Consider the following 18,327-nt stretch of genomic DNA (forward strand, 5'->3'; position numbering starts at 1 on the left):
TCATCTGTCACACAAACATGACCTTGAAACGCATGAGAGTGAGCAAAGAAAATAGAAACCAGAGGCAGAAAGTTATTTCTTTGTCATCCTTTATTTTGTCAAATCAATGTGTTTGAAATTGATTTAAACTGTAAATCATTTTTATGATTTATAAGGAGTTGATTTTTGTAGGATTGGTAGATCTTGTCAGAATTCTGAAACAAATGAGAACATACATTTAGTGTGTTAGTTTGAAGAACACAAACTATTCAAATACATCATCAAACGGTGTCTTGAAGAATTTTCTGCCAGAAAGCACTTTTAGGTAAAATTGGAACTTTTTCTGGAAAATTTTCCATTTGTTTGGATCTGTTCTTAAATCAAGCATTTAGCTCACCAAATGGAGAATCGCTAAGAAGATTCACAAGAACCTTCTGCAGCACAGGACCGTACTTCTCATATTCTGCTTCACTCAGAGACACGGACAGTTGGAATGGAGCGCTCATCTAAACAGGTAGTGAGAGCAAAGTATGACTAAAGTAGTAACTCAATGAAATCCTATTTAAATGTGCATTTGCTTGTTTTACCATAAACTGATCATCCTCTTTAATCACTGGGATCTCTGACTCAGCAGCATCTCTTCTGCCCACCCGTGGTGGCTTTCGACCCTTGAAATGGGACACACAATATATCAGATGCCAGACTTCGAGCATGAATTGATATAGTCTTTACCAACTTTATTTTTAAATTGAGTTTCTAAAATTGGTTAACTCCAAACAAACTCAGACACATCCGCTAGACATATACTCACCTGTGGTTTCTTATCAGGACTGAGGAAGCTGGTGCCGCCTCTTACAGATTCGACACATAAGGAAAGAGCACATAAGAGCAGGAACATGCGGCTGGCACGACTGCGCAGAGGCATCCTGGGAAAGTCACCCGGTTTAGTTCTGATTTATGACAACAATCTTAACGACTGTACTTTAAAAGTAAAATTATTTTATATAAACTAAGTGTGCAGAAATAGTAAAAAATCAATCAATCCCACCTTCTGTAATGATCAAACTGCTTCAGTAGGTCTGCACACAAAGATTTGCTTCTCACTTTTATAATAGCCTTTGGTTAACAATTAGCATTAAAATCTACAAATGAAACTGTGAAAACAAACAGAACTAAAAATCGCTGATTGTTACTGTATGTGAATGTGTGACAAAGATTTACCTTAAGGTGATATGAATATGATAACAGATGATGACAAATAAAGTAATATGGTGATGTGGCTGCTGTGTCAATAGCTATATGTGTTACTAGACCACTGAATTATTGCCTTAGCAGGTTAATTTAACAGACCTGGCAATTCCTCTGTAACCGGAGCAAATATTTGGTATGAACAAACACTTTTAAGTGGACTCACCCTTGTACATGGTTGGCAGCATATTCTTCCAAAACATGATCCTACCCATAAATAACTGATATGCGTACTGTTTTTATGGCAATTAAAGAAACTTATTTTACACTTATTTTAATGGTTCTGAATACGATTCATTTTCTCCTTTTTTATCAATAATAATAATGTAGCATAAAATACAATTTTTATGGAGAATATCAGTTTATGGGCCATTAGCCAGTCAGGCTTGGAGACCAACTAACCAGCTGAACACCAGCTTGACCATCTTAAACTCGCTACATCCAGCTTACCGAGCTTCGTCTGGTTGCTTTTTTGGACATTTCGTTGCATAACGCCATATTTTGGGCATTTAACATAGTAGAAACATGTTTTATTTACGCCTTAAAAATGAAAAACTAGTTTCAATTAAAAATATTGTTGTAGTTTGACTTCCGAGACGGCAGATGGCAGGCTACATTTCTTCTTTTCAGCATTGTTTTTGGATACTGTTTTGCTCTCTGAATGTCAGTGCTTGCCTGCTAAATCAGCTACAGTTAACATGGATAAAAAGAAGAAACCATACAATGTTACAGCCTCATCGGTGAATAATTTGTATCTTATCTCTTTTTTGAACAAGACACTTTTCTCAATTTCAGTTTTGTTTGTGTGTTATAGTTAGCTTAGCATCACAGCTGACAGTAGACTTGCATGGTGTACCTCTTTTTAAACTGGGAATGATGGCCCGATCCTAAAATCTCTTGGCCAACGTATACTTTTCAATTTACATTTCAGCTGGTGGATTTGAAAGCGGAATTATATCGGAAGCAGGAGAAATTTAAGCACGACAGACTTGGCCAAGATGCAGGAGCTGCACAGAAGTCCAAGACAAAAATAAAAGTAAGACACGGGCAGTTCATAACGACTGGTATCATTCAACCATTATATATACGCCTGTTGTAATTGTGTGTTTATGTGCTCACAGAAGCCCAATATCTGGACTAAACAAAATGAAGGAGTCAATGTACGAGCGCAGAGGGACGTTCAGCAAACTGTTGAGGAAGAAAACACACTGGACAAATCCAGGTGAATATAGACGTACACTTTTAACGTGATTTTATTTATTTGAATCTTTTTTGGAGCTATTAATAGTCCAGTACTACATTATTCTGAATCTTTATATCATCTTTATCAATTCATGTTATTTTTCCAACTTCACTACAGAGTGGCTCAAAAAGTATATAGACACAAGTTGTATGAATGTCAGTACCATGAAAAGATCTAACTTTAGTGTGTTTGCAGTTGACACTTTCTTTTTACTTTCTTTTTTACAATGAATTTTATATAAGTGTGGCTTAAGTGTCCAAATATTTTTTGAGGCCAGAGTATAGTTCATGAGTTTTGTTTTTTATAACAACCTGTTGTCATAAATAATTTTTCATAGTTTTTTTTATTTGCTGCAGACTGTTTCACATTCTCATATTTAAAAAAAAACATACAATCAATAAAAATACTAATGAAGATATATTATTATTAAAATGTTTTTTTTAAATGTTTTTTGGTCACTCTGTTTTTATTAATACTGTATTATATAATAATCTGAGACCATACACCCTGTTTCAAATGCTGATATATTGTAATGACTGTAAATTAAGTCATGTTTCAGATCCTTCTAATTTTACTCTTAATCACCTTCATTGTTCAGATAGTGGAATGCAATTATATGAATGCTCTCCTGATGCGTTTTTGTCTTATGTAGGCAAAAATTGGAGGAAAAGGCACGTCTTTATGAACAGATGACAAAAGGAGATTTCCCAGGTATATGCTTGTTGACCAAATTCAAACATTTCACTTCTTGAATACATTTTTACACTGCTTTGGGTGTTTTGTAAATGAACTGATATTGAAGTTGACCATTTCTTTTTATATTTAGATGAGGAGACTGAAAGTCTTTTTCTGGTGGACTTCACCCAGAAAATCATTAACCAGAGGAATGAACCACCGACATGCACTGCAGGGGACCGAGATGGAGAGGACTTTGATGTAAATGTCCCTGTTCCAGACCCACAGAATGCAAATGAAGAATGGTACGGTGTGTTTATAAATATATTTTGAACCTGATTACGGGTCAATAATAATGATTTGAACTTAACTACGGCTTTCTCTCTCTCTTGCAGGGTGGACTATGTTGATGCATTAGGACGTTCTCGAAGATGTCTTAGGAAAGACCTACCTGGTTTTCAGAAAATGGACCAAGATCTCCAGAACAAGAGGTATGTTTATTGTTCTTATATTTGCTGTGTTTTATTTTATAATTTTTTTTGTATCTAACTAATTTCCATTGGTTGTGCTCAATTGATATCTATTATTATGCACAGGGTGACTGGCACTGACAGGACGCTGTTATCTGATGACATGAGGAGAGAAATGCAGAGAGAGCAGTGGGAGAAAGAGGAAGAGGAGCAGATGAAGAGACCTGTTGGACCCATTCACTATGAAAATATCAGAGAGCAAGGTGATGGAGAGAAATGATCTCTAGACACACTGAAACCTTTCTAATGTGTAGGAAATGCCTTTAAGTCGTGCTGCTTTGAGTGTTGAGTTATATCTGCACTGTCTCACATGAGTGTTTTGTGTCCATTTCAGAGGCCAGAGAGCTGGGTGTTGGGTATTTCGCTTTTGCCCAGGATGAGGACCGACGTAGAAAACAGAGAGAAACTCTAGACATGCTGAGAGATCAGGTCAGAACAACAATTAAATGAGTCACAAACTCTTTTCCAAAGCAGATTGAGCTGCTGAGACAGCATTGTAAGGCATTGTAAGTGTGCATACAAAGCAAAATGATATATTTTGCTGAGAAAGCACTTCCAAAATGCATTGAGACTTGAGGTGCACTGATATGAAAATTCTGGCTGATGCTGATAAGCCCGTTAAATATTGTGATCCTTATTATTATTATTATTATTATTGACTATTAAAAAATGGCCAATATTACATTTCTATACCATTTTGTCTCTATAAATTTAGGGTAAATGACTAAAAACTAATACTAATAATAAAAATTTAAATACAAGTGAATATAGGCATCACACCAATATATAATTGATCATATGAAACACAGTTAATTGAGATATATTTAAAAAATTGTGATTTATATTATTATTGTTAATAAAGATTAACACTATATTTTTAAACGGTGTGCTTAGCTTCTATACTATTGGCTTCTATACTATTAGCTTCTATACTATTGGCTACGATTGAAACAGTCTTCTTCAGCTTCTCTACTATTGGCTGCATTGTAAATTAGTAAGGTTTACAATTTTTTTTCTCTGCAGACCACAGAACAGCGCGGTAAACGCGAGCAACTGAAGGATAAGCGGAAAGCCCTTCTTGAAGCTCGACTCGCTAAAGTGAGGATGAGAAGGATAAAGAAAAGCAAGCTGGAGCCAGGGGATGAAGAAGATGGTGTGTTGCTGAATTTTTAACAAGTCTTTATATGCTTTAAAGCATATTAAACATGTATCTGTATGTTGGTGTTTTTTTCTAAAGCATGTGAGGATGTTTTTGGATCATGTCTGATGTTTCCTTGTAGCTCCTGCCGCTGAAAATGCTGAGAATGATGAAGATGAAGTAGTTGGACCTCCAGCCCCTCCAACAGTGCCGAAAGTGGAGGTGGAGATTCAGGAAAGAAAAGACACCAAACCTGGCGTTCCATACATAAGAGAGTGGGACAGAGGCAAAGGTACATGGCCTGACACATAAATACACTGCACATCCCTTCCTTCCTATTCATTTGCTCATGTGTTTACATTTGCTGTGTTGAAGAAAATGCAACTTAAACATTTATTTCCTTTTCCAGAGTTCTCCTTGGGTCAGTGGACAAGTCTTCGTCGAGAGGAGCGAGACTCCGATTTTGCTCCTCCCTCTGCTTATTTCGCAGATGACAGATGGGCCAATCACAACAGAGCAACAGACAAAGGGCAGGCTAAAGGAAAACCTGCCTTCAAGTGGTCTGAATCCCAAAGGGCTACCGAAAGAGGCACAGAGGACATATCTACCCCTAGTCATCCTTCTGATATGCCCACATATGCACAACCTTCTCAACCACAGACTGCTCAAACACAGAGTCTGGATGACCTGTTGTCGTATTACAAACACTCTACGTGAACAACTCAGAAAATCGTTTGGGAAACTATAGGAAATGGCAGGCTCCATCAAGCCTGGTGCATTATGTCAGTCTTAAGCTGGAGGGACAGTTAGACTTTATATAACATGTAACTGATTTGCATAATTAGAATAAAGAATGACCAGATTTTTTTTTATCTTTGTCTTTTATTCCATCTCTATCTTTCTATTGTCCCAGTGTGAAACGCTTTTTTAACCATAATACATTTTGCCATCAATTCTTTCAACAGGTTGTAAATGTATTTATAAATAAAAATATAAGTAACTTATATCTATAAAATTATTTGTGTCAAGCAAAAACATTGATTTAACCAAAGCTACTGTTCTCTTCATCAGTTTCTTGTTCTAATGATTGCGAAGTGTCATTCTACTTTGTGTTTGTCACCATCAGTTTTTATGCATGCTATGAACACTGCAGTCATGTGCAACTCATAAACTTTGCCCAGTGTAACTGTGCTTAGTTACTCAGTAGCCTGTAATGAGTATGCTTTACAAGTTACTTAGTTTGAGTGTATTCCACATGTCATTTGAAAGAGGACACTAAAAAAAACTATATTGGATAAAATTTCACATACAACCAAATCGCAGGACGATAGTGACCTTTGATCTGAAGGATGTCCTGTCTCCGCAAGAATGTGCGTGTGAGCATTTTGTATCAACTGGAGAGAGAGAGGAAGGGAAATAAAGTAGAGGTGACAGAGAGGACCGTAAAAAGGGTGTATGTGTAAGATTAAGAGAAGAGTTTACTTTTTTTCTCTCATATGTCTCTGTTTTCTCAATTTTGAAGATTAAACCAAAGTAGGAAACCTGTTGAATTCCTGTGAGATGGTAAGTAACCATTTAAGGTTGTGATTATCACATGACCATGTAGTAACATGCTGTTCAACCATCTGCTGTTTGAAGACAATTTGTTAATACTAATGAGTGCTTTAAATATCATGAAATGTAGTTTTTATAGCATTTATTAATCTTGGTTCATTTATAAATATCACATTATTATATAGATATTTCATAAAATTATTTATAAAATGAATTTACAGTATACTGCAAAAATGCTATAGTTCATTGTTAATTCAAGTTCATTCATAATTCATTAATTGTTATTAAACATGCATGCATTACTGTAAGTAGATAAGTATTGTTCATTAGTTAATGATGCCTAATACACTAGTTTATATTACTGAATTGAACCTATAGTAGTATAAAACATGTATAGGCTACTGGAATATTATTATTACCTCAAGAGATTTGAGCTCTTTTACGTTTCACAACACATATATTTGCTTATAAAAACCCTGTAAGTGTTTATAATAGTCACAATTGATTGCAAGCATTGATTTCAATTCTTGTACTGGGTAAATGAATGACTGTGAGTGTTTTAGGAAGGTTCAAGTGCAGAATCAGCACTAAGTGTAAGTGCGAACAGCATCAGAATCACTGACTTGACTCAGGATGGAGACGTTCTGACGTTTGCCATTACTTCCCAGAAAGTAAGATGTGTAGTAAATGCATAAAACATGCTCTAAATATGTTTTGTGGAATGCTTGAATATAATTACTTCATTTATTCCCTCAGTTGAACGGCAGTGCAGGGGTGTGTGTTTTTCGGGCATATGAGGACTTTGAATGGCTTCAACAGAGTCTTTTCTCACAGGAAAATGTTCCTGGACTTCAGGGAATTATAGTGAGAGAATTCTCTAAACATTATAGGCTCATTCCGTGTCAAATCAACCAAATTTTGAAAACTTCGCTTGCTAAAATGATTGATTTTGTTAATGTTTTTTTTCTGAAGAGAGACAAACATTAATTGTGATGAAAGCCAAAGTATGAAATGCCATGAATAAATATTTGCAGAGTAATTAACTATTTTGTCGAGGAGGGTCAAAATGACGATTTTCACCTGAGATTGGGAGTCAAATTACAAGGGGGAGAAAATGACTTTAGAAAGATGGCAACATTTTTGCACACCTATAATTTGTGTTCAGCAGATGCTGCCATCTTTCAAGTCATTTTTGTCATTTTGATCCCCCTCTACACATAGTGAATAACTCAGTCAATATTTATTCATGGCATGTCATATTTTGGTTTTCATCACTATTTGTTTATAGTGCCATCTAATGCTAATTCTGAAAACGGGTTACAATCCTTCACATGTCACTTTACTTTAAGTTAGTCTTTCTTCAGAGAAAATATGAACAAAATAAAACATTTGAGCCAGGGACCTCTGATTGAGTTTGAATGACCCTATAGGCATTTGCTTATTAATTTTCACTCTAAAACCACAAGATCTATGAATGGGGAAACACTTACATGAGATAATTTTATGCCCACAGTTTCCGCCTTTGCCCCCTAAAGCACTTCCATTGCAGTCAAACATGCAGACCAAAGCACTCAAACAACTTGGTATGTATTATTTGAACATGCACAGGCAGTGTGTGTGTGTGTGTGTGTGTGTGTGCGTGTGCGTGCGTGCGTGCGTGTGTGTGTGTGTGTGTGTGTGTGTGTGTGTGGATCCCAATGATTATTGATAGGCTACTTTGTTTCTTATGTAACACATTTTATGTTTTTCTGTATGTGTTCAGGATTCCTGGCTCTGGGACAGGATTGGCAGGGTTATTGTAAAGCTTTGGAGTTTTATCTCCAGCAGGTGGCAACACACCGAACTCTCTGCAAGTGCAAAGCACTGGACAGCTTTCTTATTAACTCTGAGGTTTACTATAAACACACACATACACACACACACACAAAGTGACTGTGATTTTTCATTAATTCAAATTCTGTATCACAGCCTGATATGATTGATAATACAATGCAACTAACCAGGCTAACCTGTCCTGCTGAGGTTTCCAGCTAAAGCTGAAGGTAGTAGTTGTGTTTTAGAACATAGTAGCTGGTCATTATCTGGTCAAGTGTCATTTAGATGGTTGATTAGCTGGATTATCAGCTGGTGGAGACCTGGCTGAGCTGGTCACCCATATTGGAACAAATCAGCTACTATGCTCCAAAAAGCAGTCTGGCCAGTTTAAGCTTGCATGATCTGGTTTGTTTTTCAGCTGTGTTCTTGACCAAGCTCAACCAGCTCCCTCAGTCACCTAAATCGGTTAAGACCAGCTTTTACCTACTGGAAACTAGCTAACATGGTTCAAAAACATTTGTTTCTCATGCTGGGTTCCCCAGCATGGAGAAGATCTTTGCTTGAAAGCTTCTGTTTTTATTGTTTGACCATTTTGCTGTTTTTCTGTCATCACCTTAATCGGTTTTGAGGGAAAGGTGACTAAATCTTTGTTGATAATCTCACTTTTGTCATTGCATGTGTTGTTTGACTAGTCTCCTGGAAAACAGAGAGGCAAGAAAGGAATCTTTAATCGCCTTAGTCAGGCTGTGGAGGAGATGAGGAAGGAAAGTCATAAGGTATCTGTGTAAAAGTTTGCTGTTCATGTGAGTGATTTATGCAGGTGTTCATCCAATCCACCCCTGGGAAAGTCTTTTGTACCAAACACAGCACTGTGTAGTGATATGATTTATTATGACAATATAAACTTTATAGATATATGAATGTGATTTATTTCATATGTAAAACTTAATATCCCCAGGATGTGGACAACTTCTTTCAGAACGAGAGAAATAAAAACACAAATATTGCCGCTTTGTCAAAGGTTGCCACAGAGGTACACTATTCAAGCTGTTTTTCAGTTTTTATCTGGCCAGTGCACTGTTAGTCATTTTATAATTCAATGAGCAATATTGCGTTCTTCTCTCAATAGAAATTTATCGATGTTGTGATGACAGAGCAAAGTAAGTCACTGCAAGAAGTTTTCACACATCATTTAGGAATATAGTTGGATTATATATCACTATGTGTGTTTGTGTTTGCGTGCGTGTGTGCGTGTGTGTGTGTGTGTGTGTGTGTGTTTTACAGAGCTTGCTTTGGCCTGTGGACATTTCTCCACATCTCTTCATCTTTGTGTGAATCAGGACGATGCAGATGGTGTAGCTTTCTCCAAGTTAGAATTTACTAAATAAAATTACCTTTTGTTCCTGCATTAATGTGCAAGCTGAATAAAGAGAGTTTATGTGAATGTTGGTTATTATGAGAGGATAATCATTTTATTCAAATGTTGTGTTTCTTTAGGGTTTGTTTGAAGCTATCTGATATAATTGAGGCAGTAAAGGTAAGTGCACTTTCTCATTCCTTTATTTATTTTTATAAAAATATTAAATACTAAAATTTGAACGTGTTTTTTTTTTTTTTTTTTTACTTTAGAAAAACTTTGAGAAAGTTGCCAGTAACAACCTAACTACTCTTGGTTTGGGTCTGGACCTGGAGTCTCGCTACCAAGAGGCAGAGAAAGTATGTTTTATAAAATGCCTAAGCATGACTTTCAATTTTGCTTTTTGATATTGCTTTTATACAATGTTTAATACAGAGTAACTAACCTTTTAGATACAGTATTACCGTAAAATTATTGTTGCTTTTTTCATTCCTGGATGATGCATCATGTGTGATGATTTAACTTTCAGACAGAGTCAGTAAAAAATCCCCACCATAATGCACAAGTCACAGACAGATTTGCGGCCTATTTTTTATTTTTATTTTTTATTTTATTTTGAGGTAGATTCTATTTTTTCTATATTCTGTTTTAATTTTAATTTAGTATTTATTTATTTATTTGTTTTTATTTCAGTTATTAATATCAGTTTATTTTAGGCTACATGAAGTTAAATTAAAAGAAAATGAGAAATGTTGTCTTACAGACTAGTAAGGCAACCAATACGTTTTATACAAGTTTTTAGAAGTTTATACAAGAAATACAAGGTTTTTTTCTCAGTGAATGTTTATTTTATCTCAAGTAACAAAAATGTTTTTAGTTTTAGTTAACTATAATAACCCTGTCACAAACTAAGAGACTGTCTGGAAAACGCAGGCAAGTGGAGTGATACAGTGAAAAGTCTTTGTGCTGCTATAGTCAAGACTGTATATCTGATCTCCTAGTCTCAACCAATCAAATTTGAGGGCTGGAACTATTTGTTTAGAAAACTCATTTCAGTATTTAAACATAAGCCTCAAAACATTAATTCAGTCAAGTGTTCAAACTCCTGCATATATATTTTACGTTGAATGCAGGTTTGTATGAAATGTAATGGAATCTAACCCAAGACTGCTGTGGTAGTAACTGTCTACGTGTAACAGGAGATGCTCTTCAGAAGAACCTGTAAACTGATAGAGCTGGAAACTGCTAAGAAGAGTACAGAAAAAGCCAAGGCCAATAAGAGAGAAGTGGTATGTTTTTAATGTGTATCATTCATATATTATCTGTCCACATACACACGTCCACACTGATGTGTTTACATCATATTTAACTGGTAAATTCAGATGAATTCTTCCTATGTCTAATACTGTAGATGGAAGAGTTTCAAAAAGCTGTTGAGAAAGAGTTCAACCTGATTTCATCTGTGGCTAAAGAAGAGGTAAATGCTGTGACTAATGTTAAACCCAAAGAAGATTATCTGCTAAACGTGTTGCACTGGAAACATGAGTGACATGACTTCTGATTCTTCATTTTAAAGTAATGTTGATTGCACATTGTACATTTATATAGGGTATATATATATTTATTGGACTAATGTGTGTGGCAGATTGAGCGCTTCCATAGCGCCCGAGTGAATGTGCTGAAGAACTTCCTGATTGGCTGGTGTGAACAGCAGCTCAACACAGCGAAGGAGTGCGCTGAACTCTACTCTCAGCATCTCGAAGCTTGCAGAAACATGTATTCAGAATGAATGAAACAAACCGGTGGTAGATCACAAGAATATTTCTGGTAATGTAATAAAACTGTTATGAGACTGCCAAAATAGAAATGATATAATGAAATGATAAAAGTGCAATGTAAATTCGGTTTATTCTCATCTTTTTAATCAACTGTCCTTTTTAATCTGATTGTAGCCTATATATTTTTTTCCCAGTTTTTAACGCTGAAAAGTCATCTAACTTGAACTTCCAGTTACACAATTCAAAGTTAGGCTAGATTCAGAAGTAAACTTTGTCCTATATAAGTAAGCTTGCAGTATGCAATAAAACCCATGACTGTTTCTACTTTGCACACTGCCAATTCTGAGGTGATGGTTTAATAATACTGCACAAAAAGAAACATTTATAATGAGTTGGTGTTCGTAATATAGTCAGAACCACGAGCATGTTTTTAAAGGTAGATAAAGTTTATTCCAGTGGACATTGCCTAACCTGCTTAGACTATATTACAAGGTGGTCATCTAAATTATTATTATATATATTTTTTTTAACTTGCATGGTTATAAGTACTGGTTCTCAGCTTATAAATGAGTTACTTGAAAATGTAGACTAGTCTAATATGAATTCTAAAAGTAAGATTGATGATATCCCTTGGCTAACTACTAGTTGGTCAGATTAATTTTTAAGACACAGCCTTAAAAAAGAGGCTATATTTATGCAACTGGTCCCAGTGTGGAAAAAGCAGACCAGGAGTCAGAGTTGCAGTCAAATGCAAAAGAGTTTAATGATCACCATGTTTTCCATATTCTAAAGTCTGAAGTCAGACAAACAGGGTTACCTATAAAAGTGTAACTTACAAAGTAGCTATCTATAGTAAGGTTCAAGAAACCTTTACAAATATGTGTATATAGTAAGGTAAATATATAAAAGTAAAATACTGGCAATATACTGTATATGAGACACACACATGCAGCATATTTTAAACAGCTTATTCAAGAAGAAAAATAAAATAAAAATCTAAAAACTCCTTTAATAATGATAATTCTTGATTAAATGCTGGCAGCTATCAATCTGCAACTTTCAGATCGTCACCTACTGAAGCTAAGCAGGGTTGAACCTGGATGGGTCTGTGAGGGTCCTAGTACCCCAGTATAGTGTTGGGGAGACAATATTGTCACACCAAAAACACACCATCCTTAACCAAGATCCTGACTCTCTGTGGTCATAAAAAATCCCAGGATGAAAAAATCCCAGAAAGAGTAAGATCTGGCCAAACTTGCCCATTGACCTCAGTCCATCATCATCGCCTTATAATCATCCTCATATAATGATTGGCTTATCACTCTGCCTCCTCTCCACAAATAAAGTGATGTGTGCTCTGTTGCCGCATCATCCAGGTGGATGCTGCACATTGGTGGTCGTTGAGATAATTCTCCCCTTCCGTATGTAAAGTAATTTAAGTGCAAAGGAAATATTTACTACATAGATGTAACAAATTAGTATTATGGACTAGATCACATATAAGCATTGTAAAAATTATATTAAAAATGATTTATAGAAGATTACAAAACACTAATCACTAATAGTGAACAACCAGTAAATTACAAACCAAATTCATGATATCAATGTGCTTAATGCTGATGTGGAGGTTGATTTCCTGGAAAGGAGATGTGATTGCTTCAAGTCTAATTCAATGTAGAATCGCCACTGCTGCCAGCCACAGTTAGCAGAGATTGCCTACTTTAATTGTGGACATTGTGGATTCTAGAGGTTTATAACAAACAGACATACGATCCCTGGTCATCCTCAGTCAGGCCAGAGAGAAGCAGAGACGTTTCCCGGTCAAGTCTGGTTAAACAGTGTAATTCTGTCACTGTACAGCTCAAACACACTGGATATTTCAGTGTAAATGAGATCTTTAGAAGCCCTTCTGCTGTTGGTTTCTCAGGAGATGCTCTTGGGCTTGTCCTGTGGGTTGGTACAGATACAGGACAGCAGCACAGACTCTCCAGAGAAAGCTCTCATCTCTGTCACAGCACGGGATTTAGTACAGGCTGTGGGAAACACACCTGTAGGCTATCAGGGGTCCCCAAAATATTTTGTCAGCCGAACCTTTTAAACGTAAATGAATGAGGTTTTAAGTTTTTCATATTTTTTTCAAGTTTAATATTTAAATAATGTATATTGACGAATGTTCACAGTTCTCTGATGTTGGTCACATGATATACAGTAGCCTAAACAGTAGGCTAGTAGGCTACTCTTTACAAAAGTTATATTTTTTTCATTATTTTAATTTTAAAATAGGCTAATGTACATCTGTTGAATATGAATTTTAAGATTTAAGTTAGATTCCTTAGGCTATTTCTGTAAAAAAACAACAACACTGGGCTATAATTTAACTGAACTCGTGCATTTGTATTCGGAAATGAATTCAGACCCAAAATTCATGGATGAACAATGAATTAACTGCACATTAAGTAGTGTTACTTGTTATGAGGTAGTGCAGAGACGACAGGATGTGTAAAAATATCCACATATTTATATATACCATGTTTATACTGTGATCATGTAGGTGGTACGTTGGCTATCACTTCAGATGAAGCTTTTACAAGTCACATATACTCTCAGCTCGTTTTTATCAGTAAAGTTGAGGAACTCTAATACAATTAACAGTTACTGTAGCAAGCATTGAGTCACTGAAACATACAGACATAAATGAAGGTCTTGAATTCTATATATTGTAATAATTGTAGGCCTACTATTATAAGTGTTGCAGTGTTCTTCTTGTGTTTTGTACTTAACACTGCTGTTCTTTCATAACATTAAGGTAACATAAATAAAATTATAAAATAGTTTCGAAAATGAAAGTAAATGACAAAAATATACATATTCATGTATTTGATGAATGACCGTTTAATAAGCTGGATAATGTACAGTCCATTAATGGAGAGTTAATCGAAATAACACATCTGAAATATTTTGGGGTAATATACCCCAAAGCTCAAAGTTATAAAATAACTTTGGGGTAAATTATTGTGAAGATGGATATCCAGGAATATAAATGCAATGAAAGTGAAGTGAATACTGACATTATACTGGGGTGGATCAGCATGAGCAGAACATCAATATGATGATGGATTTTCAATTTTACATGAGGAGTACATGCTCAAGCTGTGGTTGAAATGGAATTGAGTCAGTGACTAACTTAATATCCAATTTAATACTCAATTATGTATTACACATTAATTTCTTATCTAAATATATATTTTGACCTATTTTCAGCTGCAAAATTAAAAATATTACCAAATTCCAAATTTAGAATTACTGAATGAAATGTAATGCTGTTCAAGAAAAAAAACAAGAAAAAAAAAACACATACACAACTGTTAACAGGCTCATTTCATTCATAAAATCTAAAATTTATTGGAATGAAAGATATTCTCTTTGAGCACATCCCAGCATTAAGATAACATGTACAATCAAGTCAACAACAACATTTCCGTAAACAGGAAAGCCATGGAGGGGACAAAAAAAAAGATAATTTAGTAGTTCAATGACAAGCTGGGAAATTTCTTCATTCCTCGACATTCCAAAGATGAATTTACATTCTGAATTAAATATTGACATTCTCCTATCATCTGAAGGCAAAGTACAGCTGTAGCCCATTCATATTAACAGCCAGTGTCTTACTGTACCTGCTCAACTAATTTTATTAAAATACATTTATATAAAAAAAGAAAATTCTTTACTTAAAATAATTGTATCACACTGTTATACTCTATATTATAATTCCATTTAAAATATAAAATCATATAAGTATATATCTACACAAAGTGCAACTGTAAATAAAGTGTTATTTCATTGAGGTTAAAAACACAAACATATTTTTACCTCTTTCAGTGCAGAAACTACTGTGGGAGTTTTAAAAGTGTGGGGAGGTAGTCTAAGGAGATGGCTTATTACTGGGACTTGTGACCAGAAAGGGTCTTCAAAGAAAAGTCTGAACAGTCCAGTTTACCCTCAACCCTGGTGACTCAAATGACTGGTGAGCTAAAAGCCATTTAGATGGTGCATCGAACAGAAATTTCAACCAGTCATTTCATACTTTGAAATGGTGGTAAAAACACTTACGACAGAATTCATACTTATCCATCAGTGTCCCTGATGACCCAACCACATAGAAGCCTTTTATTGCTCAATATTAACATGTTTCAATACAACACACTCAATAAAAATAGACAAGTCTGTCTACTGGATAAGGACTAATTTGGTTCATGGCCATGTTGGTCCAATGTAACGGATGGCTATTTATAAATAGATCAAACTGACCATTTGGCTTAAACACACATACTTATTGTGGGTGTTTAGACGATGAACAAAGCACACATATACAGTAATATCTACACCAAGTATTATACTTAAAATGAGAACATTTAAACAACTCTATTATTCAAAAATGAGAACCAGACAATTACAAAAAGGTAAATAAAAATACATGTACTCTACAGCACAGCACAGAGACCTATATATCTGCTAAAACTCAGCTAAAACTTAAATAGAACCTGGATTTTGTAGGAGAATATGTTGCACATACACACACTGACACACCAATATATCTCACACAGCTATACATAAACAGTGTGAGAAACAGTGGAAAGGAGTGAACTAATATCTGTGTGTTTTTAGCACATGGCCGCTTCTCTAAGTCAGCTGAATTTCAAACAACTGACGCCAAGAATGTAATTTCTTCTTTCTGTGGGGTCACTTCACGGAACCTCCTGTGTCAAGAGAAAAACACACAGATAATGAAAGATAAAAACAAAACTTTTTAGCTGTTTAAAACCCAGTTAGTTATCTAATAATCATCTAGCTACCAGCATTAGAGAGGTCATATTATGCCCTTTTACAAAGTTTTGATTTAGTTTTTTGGGTCTATTAGAATAGGTTTTCATGCTTAAATGTTCACATTATTTTACATTATTGCAGCACCTCTCTTCCCCGTCAGTCAGTAACACTCCGTTTAGTTCCGGTCTCTATGAAGCCCCTCCTTCTGAAAAGCACAATGTGCTCTGATTGGTCGGTTGGACCAGTGTGTTGTGATTGGTTAACAGCTTCAAGCAGGTTTTGGAAATGTCAAGCCTCTTACCATAACCACGTTAGATCCGGAGTGGAAAAAAACAACTCTGGGATATGGCGACAACACACTACTAAGGCAACTACGTTTTTTTCTGTATGCCTTGGGGGGGGGAATTATTTAAATGAGGAATATTGTAACGTGTACGCTCCCAGAAGAAAAAACAAGACTATAATGCAGGAGTTTCAGGGAGTTCAGAAACATGATGAGTAGGGATGGGAATTGATAAGATTTTATCAATATCAATGCCACTAACGATTCTGCTTATCGATCCGATTCTTTAACGATTCTCTTATCGATTCCTGATAGCACTGTGTGGGAAAAAGTAGTCTTTTTCGGGGGGGAAAACAAGTCGTTTTAATGCTTACACTTGACTAAGCAAACTGTACTTTTTATGTAATTTCTGTAATAAATGGAACCTTATTGTAAAGTGTTACCGATTAGTTATACACCGATTAAACGTCCCGTGAGTTCAGTGTTGAAAAGATCAGTTGTTTTAACCATTCATTAAAACGAATCGGTTCAAATGAGTCATTAGTTCGCGAATTGGACGTGTCATTATCGGACGTGTGCGCGTTGTGTGATTATCCCGCCAGTTGGGACATCCCACAAGATGTGTGTCATCACAGAAAACATTTCATCACTGGATCGTTTTTTTTCGTTTATTTGAAGTGTGATTATGTCAGCTGAATGTGCGGAAGACTTTTCAGAGAAGATAAGGCAACGTATTTTAGCACAATTCACACCCAGCGGCAATTCAGGAAAAACAAATCTCCGAATGCTCCACATAAAACTTTAGTCTCCCTACCTTACCATCGTTTCGTTTATTTTGATTAATATGTGCGAGGGAGAGAGGAAGACAGCGCTTAGTTTTGAGACGGTGAAGCCTACTTTCGCCTTGCTCCGAAGAGAGAGAGTGCGTGCGCGCGACCGGGGCTCTCTCTCTCTCTCTCTCTCTCTCTGCTCGATCAGTTTAACATGCGCCCTGTCACAAGCGCAGCGGTTCATCTACATTACCAGAGAGAGACAATTTTACTCACTGATCAAATAAGACTTTGCAGGACAAAGATTATCTTTGGACGCGGTGCTATGGTGCTTGATAAAGGACAAAAGGGACAGTTGTGAGTTCACGGTCTGTACATACTATGGCTGACTCAGAGCAGGAGCATCGATAAGAGGACTCGTTAACGTCGAGGGCATACAATATCGATGGATCGTAAAATTTAGAACCGGTTCTCGAGTGGAACCGGTTTTCGATTCCCATCCCTAATGATGAGAGAATAAAAACTCTCTTTTGAGTGGCCTTTGTGCTTTGTAACATTGGAAACCTTTTTCATGCTCAAAAAGCAACATTACGCACTAAAGAAAGTTGAAAATGTAAAAAAGCATAATAGGTCCCCTTTAACATAGAAAAGTATTATACACAAGGGTAAGAAAGGAAATTCAAGGAGCCAACACTAAAAAGGATGGAAAGAGAGAGTCCTTGCCTTTTTATGTGTACTTGAATGCTGTGTGTCCATGTGATTGGAATTGAGGGATTTCCATACAGTGGTTTTAGACATTTCATCAGATATGTTAATATCAGAGGGATCGTTCCTGGACAACAGGTGGAAACAGTCGAGGAGAGGAGGGGTGAGGGCAGGAGAAGGGGACAAACGGAAAGGTGAGTGTTAGTAAGTACACATTCACAGATACACAGTGAACATTGTGGTGTCTAAGCTTATTTTGAACGAGTCTGAATGTTGGACGGGGCCCGAGGGTTTGCATAGAGCATCTGATAGCAGTGTGGTACCTGGGGTCTGGTGTTTTAGGTGAGTGTAGAGGTTTGCTCTCCAATGGGATCTGCACTGTGTCTTTGTCCTCAGAGTCATCCACCAGCATCTCCTGTGATTCCTGC

At 36.1% G+C, this 18,327-nt stretch overlaps 4 protein-coding genes across 10 annotated transcripts in view; 2 read left to right on the forward strand and 2 right to left on the reverse strand.

Annotated features, from left to right (window-relative positions):
- Positions 1–72: 72 nt before the first annotated feature.
- On the reverse strand, positions 73–1,105 carry ghrl (ghrelin/obestatin prepropeptide). Of its 2 annotated transcripts, none has more exons than XM_077198275.1 (5): positions 1,028–1,105; positions 791–905; positions 567–647; positions 377–485; positions 73–194 (listed from the first exon to the last, which is right to left on the reverse strand). In XM_077198275.1, the coding sequence occupies exons 2-5, from the start codon at positions 902–904 to the stop codon at positions 187–189; spliced, it is 312 nt and encodes a 103-aa protein (XP_077054390.1). In that variant the 5' UTR covers position 905; positions 1,028–1,105; the 3' UTR covers positions 73–186. The 2 variants fall into 2 exon arrangements, with proteins under 2 accessions (XP_077054390.1, XP_077054389.1); XM_077198274.1 differs by having other exon boundaries at positions 791–929; positions 1,028–1,045.
- A 736-nt stretch (positions 1,106–1,841) lies between these two features.
- On the forward strand, positions 1,842–5,685 carry ccdc174 (coiled-coil domain containing 174). Its single transcript, XM_077198276.1, has 11 exons — positions 1,842–1,967; positions 2,159–2,263; positions 2,349–2,449; positions 3,123–3,181; positions 3,297–3,450; positions 3,541–3,636; positions 3,742–3,878; positions 4,010–4,104; positions 4,699–4,828; positions 4,956–5,105; positions 5,223–5,685. The coding sequence occupies exons 1-11, from the start codon at positions 1,926–1,928 to the stop codon at positions 5,528–5,530; spliced, it is 1,377 nt and encodes a 458-aa protein (XP_077054391.1). The 5' UTR covers positions 1,842–1,925; the 3' UTR covers positions 5,531–5,685.
- A 524-nt stretch (positions 5,686–6,209) lies between these two features.
- LOC143706418 (sorting nexin-6) lies at positions 6,210–11,652 on the forward strand. The gene is made up of 14 exons (XM_077198305.1): positions 6,210–6,376; positions 6,931–7,038; positions 7,124–7,231; positions 7,881–7,950; positions 8,130–8,257; positions 8,875–8,958; positions 9,141–9,215; positions 9,312–9,342; positions 9,467–9,551; positions 9,680–9,719; positions 9,812–9,898; positions 10,739–10,828; positions 10,951–11,016; positions 11,185–11,652. Exons 1-14 carry the CDS (start codon positions 6,374–6,376, stop codon positions 11,326–11,328), a joined length of 1,119 nt encoding a protein of 372 aa, XP_077054420.1. The 5' UTR covers positions 6,210–6,373; the 3' UTR covers positions 11,329–11,652.
- Positions 11,653–14,682: 3,030 nt separating this feature from the next.
- Positions 14,683–18,327, reverse strand: part of slc4a8 (solute carrier family 4 member 8) — a 38,626-nt gene continuing 34,981 nt past the window's right edge. Inside the window, exons 23-25 of one of the 6 annotated variants that reach the window (XM_077198292.1) lie at positions 18,223–18,326; positions 17,918–18,026; positions 14,683–16,074 (exon numbers count right to left, since the gene is read on the reverse strand). In XM_077198292.1, the coding sequence (XP_077054407.1) occupies positions 16,063–16,074; positions 17,918–18,026; positions 18,223–18,326 (225 nt within the window). In that variant the 3' untranslated portion in view covers positions 14,683–16,062. Of the gene's footprint in view, positions 16,075–17,838; positions 18,027–18,222; position 18,327 lie in introns of those variants that run through there. The other 5 variants (XM_077198293.1, XM_077198295.1, XM_077198296.1 and 2 more) reach the window with 5 other exon arrangements.

Source organism: Siphateles boraxobius, unplaced genomic scaffold (genome assembly GCF_051911475.1).
Source record: "Siphateles boraxobius isolate OS27281-9 unplaced genomic scaffold, OSU_SipBor_1 41, whole genome shotgun sequence".
NCBI lineage: Eukaryota > Metazoa > Chordata > Actinopteri > Cypriniformes > Leuciscidae > Siphateles > Siphateles boraxobius.

What these genes read in the sequence shown, in the direction of transcription:
- ghrl (XM_077198275.1), bottom strand. Translation starts at nt 904, where the DNA reads ATGCCTCTGCGCAGTCGTGCCAGCCGCATGTTCCTGCTCTTATGTGCT. An exon ending in GTCCTGATAAGAAACCACAG is followed by an intron (nt 648 to 790) that starts GTGAGTATATGT and finishes TCCCATTTCAAG; the next exon opens with GGTCGAAAGCCACCACGGGT. An exon ending in AAGAGGATGATCAGTTTATG is followed by an intron (nt 486 to 566) that starts GTAAAACAAGCA and finishes CTACCTGTTTAG; the next exon opens with ATGAGCGCTCCATTCCAACT.
- ccdc174 (XM_077198276.1), top strand. Translation starts at nt 1,926, where the DNA reads ATGGATAAAAAGAAGAAACCATACAATGTTACAGCCTCATCG. An exon ending in GACAAAAGGAGATTTCCCAG is followed by an intron (nt 3,182 to 3,296) that starts GTATATGCTTGT and finishes TTTTATATTTAG; the next exon opens with ATGAGGAGACTGAAAGTCTT. An exon ending in CAGAATGCAAATGAAGAATG is followed by an intron (nt 3,451 to 3,540) that starts GTACGGTGTGTT and finishes TCTCTCTTGCAG; the next exon opens with GGTGGACTATGTTGATGCAT.
- LOC143706418 (XM_077198305.1), top strand. An exon ending in TGTTGTGATGACAGAGCAAA is followed by an intron (nt 9,343 to 9,466) that starts GTAAGTCACTGC and finishes TGTGTTTTACAG; the next exon opens with AGCTTGCTTTGGCCTGTGGA. An exon ending in CATCTGTGGCTAAAGAAGAG is followed by an intron (nt 11,017 to 11,184) that starts GTAAATGCTGTG and finishes TGTGTGTGGCAG; the next exon opens with ATTGAGCGCTTCCATAGCGC.